General features: G+C 37.8%; 1 protein-coding gene across 2 annotated transcripts in view; it reads left to right on the forward strand.

Annotated features, from left to right (window-relative positions):
• The window catches only part of MRPS9 (mitochondrial ribosomal protein S9), a 39915-nt gene extending 31403 nt beyond the window's left edge, over positions 1 to 8512 (forward strand). For both annotated transcript variants that reach the window (XM_075738824.1, XM_075738813.1), the window contains exons 8-11: positions 322 to 490; positions 2258 to 2366; positions 3246 to 3415; positions 4812 to 8512. In XM_075738824.1, the coding sequence (XP_075594939.1) occupies positions 322 to 490; positions 2258 to 2366; positions 3246 to 3415; positions 4812 to 4903 (540 nt within the window). In that variant the 3' untranslated portion in view covers positions 4904 to 8512. The remainder of the gene's footprint in view (positions 1 to 321; positions 491 to 2257; positions 2367 to 3245; positions 3416 to 4811) is intronic.
• The last annotated feature ends 1119 nt before the right edge of the window (positions 8513 to 9631 follow it).

The following is a 9631-nucleotide window of genomic DNA, read 5'->3' on the forward strand; positions in this document are numbered from 1 at the left end:
AAGAATGAAGACCGCCCTCAATGTTTTCATTTCAAAAGTGAGATGAACTTCATTCTAATACAATAATCCTGTATTACAAAGGGTTGGTTATGCTTTGAATCAAAGTTTCATTGTTGCCTGAAGAAAGAATTAGGTATCTTTAGTCACACAGAAAATGATGCATCTGCATGGTGTTTTTAAATCAGCATGTAGGTGCAAAAGTGTCATCTTGTCAAAAATCATCAATAAAAGTGAAGTAGGAAAGATCAATTATATAAAAATAGAAAGTTTTAGCAAATGCAATTACACTTGCATCCTTTAATGAAGTCTTGTTGTCTACAGTATTCAAGATTTGTTCAACTCTTAGAAAAATTGATGACGTTTCCATGTGGTGACATTGAGGAGAAGTATATACAAAAGTTTTCCAAAGCAGTTCCTGTGCAGTTGCAAAAGGTAGTTATTGAGCCCTTGAAGTATGATGAGCAAGGAGTGGCCTTCAGCACCGGTGAAGGTAATAATTTCAAGTTGGTAACGATGCAGAATTTTTTCCTCTTCACACTACTTTGCTTTATAGTATGTACAACACTGCTGAATGTGTCACTACTTCATTTTATATGCTTCTGTGTATATTGCATGTATAATTGTTAATTATGTTATAGCACACTAAGTTATGATGTGGCCTGGTAACAAAGTGGAAGTTTTTGTCACAGAGGCTATAACCTGTTAGCTTTTTATCTGCATTTCTATACAGTAACACCTTTGTAGAGAGGACCTGTTGTGCTACGTGTTGTAGGATACAAGAGGACTTCATTGCTGGCAAGAGCTGACTGTTGAACATAAAGGATGGGGGACTGGGGGAGCACAAACGCATAGGAGAATTCCATGGATGTAACGGTGTTGTTGCTTGCTATAGAAGTGGCATGCTTAGGCCACATCTCCATGATTTTTGTCATGAATTGTCCAGCAAAGGAGAATTCTGAAGGTGCAAAGAATAAATAGCAAGGCATTTGGATGTTTACAAACAGCCTAGGAAAATGCAAAGAGGGAATTCCTAAATTTTTCAAACAAGTGGACGAACCACAGCTAGCGTTATGGGACAGAGGCGGGAATCTGTCATTGGTATAGAGATAGAGGGGTTGTTAGAGAAAAGCCATGAAGGTCTCTTGTATCTTCTAAATACAGGCTATTTACGTTTACAGTGGAGGGACACACAGTGGAAGAATGATATGATATGAGTGCCTAGAACAAGTAACATAGCAACAATATGGACAGGAAAGTCTGATTTCTGGATGAAGCATATGTGCACCCGCACACACGTCGTGCTGTACACTTAAGAGGAGTCTTAAAGATGATGTATATTCTTAAGCAGCAGGCAGCGGGTGACAGTACGAACAAGGGTCACTGAGAATTTGAGGAGCAAAATGGCTAGCGAGCTCTGTTCTAGCTGGGTTGGCTTCAAGATGACATGATAACAAGGAGATGCGAAAGCACCAAACTGGGATTTAATCCACACTTGTTTTCAGTAGTGTCTTCAGAACAGTCGTTACTGAAGTTTGATAAACTTGCAACCCATGTTATTTAAGCAAAGCCATCAGATTCAAGTAAGTAAGTTCAAGAAGTCGTGTTTGTGTCCTGTCACCTCCTTAAATTAAGAAAAATGTCTAATTTCTTTAATAATTCCTTTATCAGAATGATTGCTTCCTTTGTGCTGCAAAAGATTGGAGAAAAACCCGAATTTGTCACGGTTTAACTTGAAGCTAATGCACTTAGAACTAACTGTAATAATTTCTGAGGAAACTATGCTAAATGATGCATAGGTATTGCTTAAACCCGTATAATTAGTGTTAACCTTTTCCATGTGAATATTCTTAAACTTCCGTACCTTTGTATGATTTTATAAAGTATTTTAATATTACTGGAATTTGTACTTATGGTAAATGTATATGTTCAGCAAACTGTTTATTTTCACATACTGTGACATCATCAGGTCAAGAAAGTGTCCTAACCTACTGAAGTTATAGGAGGTAGAGTGTTACCTCTACTACCTCCTCCCAACACACACTTCCTCTGCCCTTAATAGCCATAGATTAAAATATATCGAAAGCTAGTTATTCATTGTATGTATTTACTTCCTTTTCAATTTTTTTTTTTTTACCTCAGCCTCCAAGGAGAAACAGCTGGTACTTGTGAAAGTGTTGAGATTTGCTTAACTTCTTGGGCACTTGAAGTTCTGTAGAATATTGAAGCCTCATAACAGATTGGTTTTAATTCCTTTAAGGTACAAGAAAAACTGCAAGAGCTACTGCAGTAGTTTATGACAATGGGACTGGAAAAATTACAGTGAATGGAATAGACATTTTACATTACTTCCCAGTGCTGCAGGACAGGTGAGAGCATGATGAAATGTGGTATTCTTACTGTACTTGAATTATTCCAGCAAAAGTCATGCCATGCAATTATCTTTTGGTGCTGTGTTCCACAGAGTTGATGGTATGTTCTTATTTTTGTATATCTTACCTGTTTTATGAAAATTGCTCTTGCTTTTCCTGCTAGTTTTCAGGAGTCAGTACTGTAAGAACTGATGGGTAAGCCTTGCTCTGTGTTTCTTGTCTCTCCCTTTCTGGAGGGATGCAAAAATCAAGAGCACAGACTATTTGGATAGTTGAAATTTTTGTCCCCTTAGAAAGGGCTTGCAGTTTATTTAAATAAATAATTTAAATAAAAAAACCGGTGTCTTTAAGTGTTTCCTGAGCAATTTGCAAATTGTATGCATGTGTAATTACTCTATCATACAGTAACATTGTGGAAGCAAACAAGGTGAGACACAGCATGTAAAGCTTCAAATTTTTGGAGGATGTGCACAGTCTGATAAAGAGAAGACTTCTCATAAGGCTGACATAAGGTTTCTCTCCATTATGTGATTTTTATTTGTGGTTTGTGAGCTCAAGAATAGAGTGAGAGACTGCTCAGTTTGAATATCCAGAGCTGACAGATCTTGGCATCTATAGATAATTAGTGAAACAAAAGTAATTGTAAAACTGAACTTAAAATATTTTAACATTGGCAGTTTGAATATGCTCCTAGCTGCTCATTTCCCATTGATTTAGTTGATATCAGTAGGAAGTTAGAGATATGAATGCCTTTCTGGATCTCTGCCTGAAAGTTATCTCTGGTCTTGTATATGCTATGATAAGAAATGTACGTAGCATGTGTCTTTATATACATGTTTATATTTCATTTTTATGATTATTATTTTTTATTTTTAGAGAACAGTTGTTGTTCCCTTTCCAGTTCCTAGGCAGAGTTGGAAAACATGATATGGTTTGCACAGTCTCTGGTGGAGGAAGATCCACACAGGCTGGAGCAATACGTTTAGCCTCTGCAAAAGCCTTACGGAGTTTCGTGACGGAAAAGGAGGTGGAATTCATGAGGCAAGGTAGGAATTGGAAGTGTTTCAGTGTTTCTTAATGTGTATCTGGTAATTAACGGAATGAATACAAGGATCATTAAGGATCAGATAGTGTGAATTTGAGTAAATAATCCCAGTGAAACTTTGTCTGTTGTATGAAAGGGATCTGCACTTATTTATAAATTGTTTTCACTTGTTTCCTAGCATCCTTTGTGTTCATTTTGGATGCCTTCTTGAGTGCTTTTCCATCTGTTCATGACCTCTCTGAAGTCTAGTAACCAGCTTACATTGCCTCAACATAGAATCACAAAACATGAATGTGTATTCACTAACAGATAAATCTGGATCAGGCATTAGTAAGCTGTAAGGTACTAAGATTGTATTTTGTTTTACGTGGTTAGTTGCATCTTGTTCATGTTCAATAAAGTTTTATTCTTGAACGTAAACACTAGAGGGTTAGCTTTGGCGGGATAGTAATGAGCATAAACATATTACATGCAACTAGCCAGACTGAAGGAGCTTCTTTCCTCTCTTGATCTGTTTAGAGTTTACAAGTTACCTAGGACAAGATAGGCTTATTTGGATAACTGCAGTATTTGATGCTTCTCAGTGATGAGATGCCATACTGTTTCAACACATACAGAATTATGAACAGTGTGCTTTTAACTATGCTCTCTCTGGACAAGTAGGGAGAATACCTCTGTGTGTTACTGGCAGAACAGCTGTGGTTTTTTCATTCTATTGCCATCCATGGAAGTAAAGCTATTTCCATGCTACTATCTTTGCAACAAGTTTCTTTGATTATAGCTTTTCAGTACTGACAAGTGTGACTTGCTAGGAAATACCCCTGTAAACTGGCATTATAATGATTTGGGTATCTGTAATGAGATCAGCATAATTCTGAACGTGATTTGGACGTTGCCAAATATACTTTGCAAACACTAAGTGTACTTTAAAGCCGTGGTCTCCAAACTGAGGTGTATGCATCCCAGTGTTGTGCAAGATCATCCACTGGGGTGCAGGAAGAAAATCTTAGAATTTCAGCATTGTGTATAATTTATAAATGAATAAATACACATATATTGGGAGCGCTCAAAAATATTTTACTGATAGAAGTGCATGATCAAAAAAAGTTTGGAGACCACTGCTTTGAAGGCTTAAGCAATATAGATAAAAACTCTGTGGGATTTTATGTAGTAGTTTGTAAAGTAAAATGTGAAGAAAGTTCAGTTTCTAAAGAAAAGTTATAATGTTAGATAATCTGATGAAATTCCTTTCAGTGTGTTTTACACTGAATGATTATCCTTCTAGATGTTACAATTCATACACAAAGTTGTGGTCTGCCTTGAATCCCCCACATGTAGTATATCTGAAATATTAACTAATAGCAGTAAACAAATGGATGCTTTTCTGTGTTTTGTAGCTGGACTACTAACACTTGACCCACGTGTGAAGGAACGAAAAAAGCCTGGCCAAGAGGGAGCCAGACGGAAATTCACCTGGAAAAAGCGATAAGTCTGAGTATTTAAAGAATGACAGAATGTACTAGAACTTCAAAACATACTGATGTATGATTTGAAACTGTTGTATAAATATATTTGGTAATAAAAACATTTTCCATTATAACTACTATGTTTTCTCTGTTTAAAAAGCAACAAAACTTTCTTTAAATTTATTGAAAATTGTGTTGTGATGTGCCATATTGCTGAATCTAAAATAGCAACTTGAGTGCAAGCTTCGCATCTTTGCTCCACTGAAGTCAGTAGTGATTTATGAAACTGTTGGTGGATTGTAACTTCTAAAAATCAATCCATTTGTTCAGTGACTTGAGTGTCTAAATTCTGGAATTAGGCAGCTCCTCACCAGGTATTTGGACAACTTTGACGTGCCTCCCTTTCTGCCTGGCAGGTGTCTGAGGATAAGTGACAACTTCCCGCCTAAGCTTTGGTGGAGTTGAGAAACTAGTGAGGACGGTACTGACAATTGAGGGGATGTTGAGAGGGGAACAGTCACAGAGGATAACCTTTGCCTATGGAATCTGTTGTCTCCAGGATGCCTCCTGGAGGTTAGGTAGGGAGTGATTCAGAGCAGGTACCTAAATTTAGGTGCTCTGAATCACTCTGTGGAGGAGTCAGTTTTTCTCTTCTTCCCCCAAATGCAGAAGGAGCTGGAGGGATTAGGGTAAAGTTAATCTTTTAGAATGCTCTTCTCCACCCCTTAGATCTCAAGGGGCCTGATCAAGGAGGCGTGTTCCGAATATGGCTAGTGCACAAAGATAGCATTGGACTCTTTGCCAAACACAGTCATAACTTTTCTTTTTTAAAATCAGAAGCAGGAGGTGATGACAGTGCTGCCCACCTCCTGTCTGTAATTGTAGCCTTCCAAAATAGATTAGTGGTTACAGCACTCACCCAAAAGTGCAAGGTGTTGGTTTATTGCCAACTTCCTTGCTGGAACAAAGGTCAGATACATAGAGCTTCCAAGGAAGAGCATATCTTTCATCTTTCCTGTAGGAACTGGGCTACAGCAAAAAAGGCTATAAGGTTCATCTCACCAGGAGAAAGTAGAAAAAAATTAATTCAACTTGGTAGTTTTAACAACAGGGCACCTTCCAACTTTTCTTTTAATTTAGAAGACTTCAGTACTTGGAATTCTTCCTCCTCAGCCAGATTTTCTGTTAGAGTACCTGCCCTACTTCTTACTTGCTGTAGATTATACCAAAAATACTATATCTCAGAGGTAACAAAAGGTGCTAGCAGGTCACCACAGGTGATAAACACCTAAGTGATCTGTATGGGTCATTATTTTCCTGAGCACCATTCAAGAGGGGGGTATCAAGTAAATAGACCTCTTGAACTGAGTAAACCAAAGGAGGTCAGAAACTGGGTATACGTTCTGATGTGTTTCTGATTCCTCACTCCCCAAAGGCACTCTGTGCTGCTGCTTAACTCGTGTTTCATGAGAATGCTCAGTAAACTTGGGCAAGATTTCTCATTGCTGAGGTAGTTTGTCTCATTCAAAATACGTGACTCTGCACCTACCTGAAAGGAGGTTGTAGCGAGGTGGGTGTCAGTCTCTTCTCCCAAGTAACTAGTGAAAGGATGAGAGGAAATGGTTTCAAGTTGTGCCAGGGGAGGTTTAGATTGGATATTAGGAAAAATTCTTTACCAGAAGGGTTGTCAAGCACTGGAACAGGCTGCCCAGGGAAGTGGTTGAGTCACCATCCCTGGAGGTATTTAAAAGACACCGTAGATGTGGTGCTTAGGGACACGGTTTAGTAGTGGACTTGGCAGTGCTAGGTTAATGGTTGGACTCTGATCTTAAAGGTCTTTATCAACCAAAACGATTCTAAGATTCTATGACTTCAGTTGAATTCAACAGCTGAGGCAATTCACCTAACTCTTTGAAAAACAAATGGGGTTACATGAGACATGTTTTACACGAAAGCAAATACAAAATAGTTTAATTAGCATTTCTGCTAATTTATCTCTGAATTGTTTATGTCTGGAAAAATTAACTCTTACCATGTTTCAGTAAAAGCTGTGATTTGAAACAAAAGCATTCAGTAAATATCCATGCTGGGACAGGTACCTAAGGATTCTTCTGACATGCTTACATAACAAAACGTACATAAGCACATGAACTTAAATGCATGCACTAGCTGAAGATGATATCGGAGGAGATTAAATAGTAGAATTTTTATCTTAAGACAAATGAAAATTGATCAGTTTAACCATATTAATTTTCCCACCTCATTATTAGGTAGTAAAGCTGAGTGGAACAGCATATCGCTACTTACAATATACAAAGCCTTTTATCATGTTTTAAAGGATTTCTTAACGTTTTACCTTCCAAAAAAGTATGGGCACGACCTTTGGTGTTTAGATCCAGCAAAAATTTTAGATAGGGTAAAGCTTTAGAATTTATCACAACTTTTTAGGGGAGTCCATAGAAATGGTTGTTGTGCAACTGCATCCCTTGCTTCGTAGCTACTTGCTCAGGCTTCCAACTAATTCTGAAACAGCCAAAAGAGAGAAGTATTTTGAAAACAAAAAGCCAGAATCGTACGTATTTTTTGCATTTTTCACTTGGATGAAGTTCGTCTCAATCATCTGCAATACATGTCAACATTGAGGAGTCAGGAGATGAAATAATTAAGAAGGACTATTTTTGTGGTGTTAAAGCTGATCAAAAGGTGAGACGATCATTTTTTTCACTCGTTTTTAAAATTCATCAGAGCTGAAGTATCTTATATGCCATCAATTTCTGGTAATTGTCACATTTCTTTTAGTGCAGAAACCAGTCAGTTAGAAGATAATGCTGTAAGGATGTTTGTTTTGTATTAATACTGCTATGTTACCACAAGATGGAGCAGTTTGCAATCTAATGAAATGAACTATTTTCAGAAGTGGTATGTAGGTACTTGGGAAATAAATGATGATGAATGTTCCTTATAAATACTGATTTTTATTTTTTTTAATAACAACAGGTAATTATGAAAATAAATGTATTGGATTTCAAAAAGGTAGATTCAGATTGTCTTTCCACAGATTTTTTTTTTCTCCTGATAAGTTAAATTTTAGTGAGAAATAATAAATGTCAGTTAATGCTAGTTTTCAGCAATCTAATTTCAATACCTTTAAATTAATATTATTATATTGTGCTAAGAAATGTCAGCTGATGTGTGAAGCTTGGAAATGGTACAGTAACATTGTGCCAGTTGTCACAAAGTTAAAAAACCCAGAATCACAGAATGGTTTGGGTTGGAAGGGACCTTTAAAGGCCATCTGGTCCCAGGCCCCTGCCATGGGCAGGGACATCTTCAACTAGATCTGGTTGCTCAGAACCCCATCCAACCTGATCTTGAATGTTCCCAGGGATGGGGCACCTACCACCTCTCCGGGCAACCTGCTCCAGTGTTTCACCACCCTCATCATAAAAAAAATTTCTGCCTTATGTCCAACCTAAACCTACCCGTAGAAATCTCATACTAATCATATACATAACTAATAATTATAATTTAGATAAAATGCCAGAAATTGGTTTTGGCTGAGGGGAGGGAGATTTGTTATTGAAACTGCATTTTATCTGTACAGTTTCATAAAATCCTTGTCCATATACAAATATTTTCACAGTATTCTGTGATATTTTATGTAGCTAAAAATTCATGGGCTGGAATTGGAAGCAAATCCATTTTTTATGCTCTGCTAGCACCCGGGGGGTATTGGTTGCAATAGCTTACTAAATGTCCTGCAAAACATGTGAACACAAATCACTGCCCAGGTACCTGCCCACGTAAACAAAGCAGTGTGGGAGAAGAACAAAACACAAACAAATGGGCAGTAATGGTTTTAGACCTCATATTGCTTAGCATCCACCCTCAACCACTATGTCAGAAATCACCTTCACTGTTAGTTTTCAGTATTAATTAACTGAATATTGAAGTCTTTCTGATGGGCAATTCCAATCCCACCTGCCATTTCTCTCCTAGTTACCAGTGCTCTTCTGCTCGGCTTGGAATTGCTCATTGTCATAGAATCATAGAATCGTTTTGGTTGGAAAAGACCTTTAAAATCATCAAGTCCGACCACTAAACAAGTGAAAAAGGAGGGGTGGGGGGGCAAGGAAAAAATCCTTGGGCACTCCACAAAGGAGGTCTGTATTTCAACACACTAACCTTTAAGGCATTCAGGATGTGTGCTAACATTTTCTTCATCATTTCAATAAATGTCATACTTAGATGCTGACAATACTGACATAATAAATGACATAAGCAGAGTGGCATGTGCTTGCCACGGGTCCTGAGCAGACTAGTACATCATGGGGGCAATTTCAGACTAACAAATGATTAGCAGGAGATACAAGATGATACACTAATGCTTTCTTCGGAGATCAGCAAAAGCAAATTCTCTCTTCCAGGACTGGTCCCTGATACCTTCCTGCTTGCCTGGTTACACTTTCCATTAGTAACTGCTATTTCTCATAAGACAGGATGATGTCAAGGTAAAGATTATTGCACCAGTCAAGAAACTCCAGCATGTCTTGGTACAGTCCTTTTTTCAAGTCTCAAAGCATCCTTGCAGGATTTGGGTTGGTGGCCCCTCTAAAACTTTGACCTTATATACCTTATACCTTGAGTGCTGGATTGTGTATAGGCAGTGGCAGCTGTAATGCCTTTTAGCTGCTGGAGGTATCAACAGGATTATTTTTTGTTTAAAGTTACGTTCATGTAATGTAACAGAG

The sequence above is a fragment of the Balearica regulorum genome, chromosome 1, assembly GCF_011004875.1.
Source record: "Balearica regulorum gibbericeps isolate bBalReg1 chromosome 1, bBalReg1.pri, whole genome shotgun sequence".
In the NCBI taxonomy this organism is placed as follows: domain Eukaryota; kingdom Metazoa; phylum Chordata; class Aves; order Gruiformes; family Gruidae; genus Balearica; species Balearica regulorum.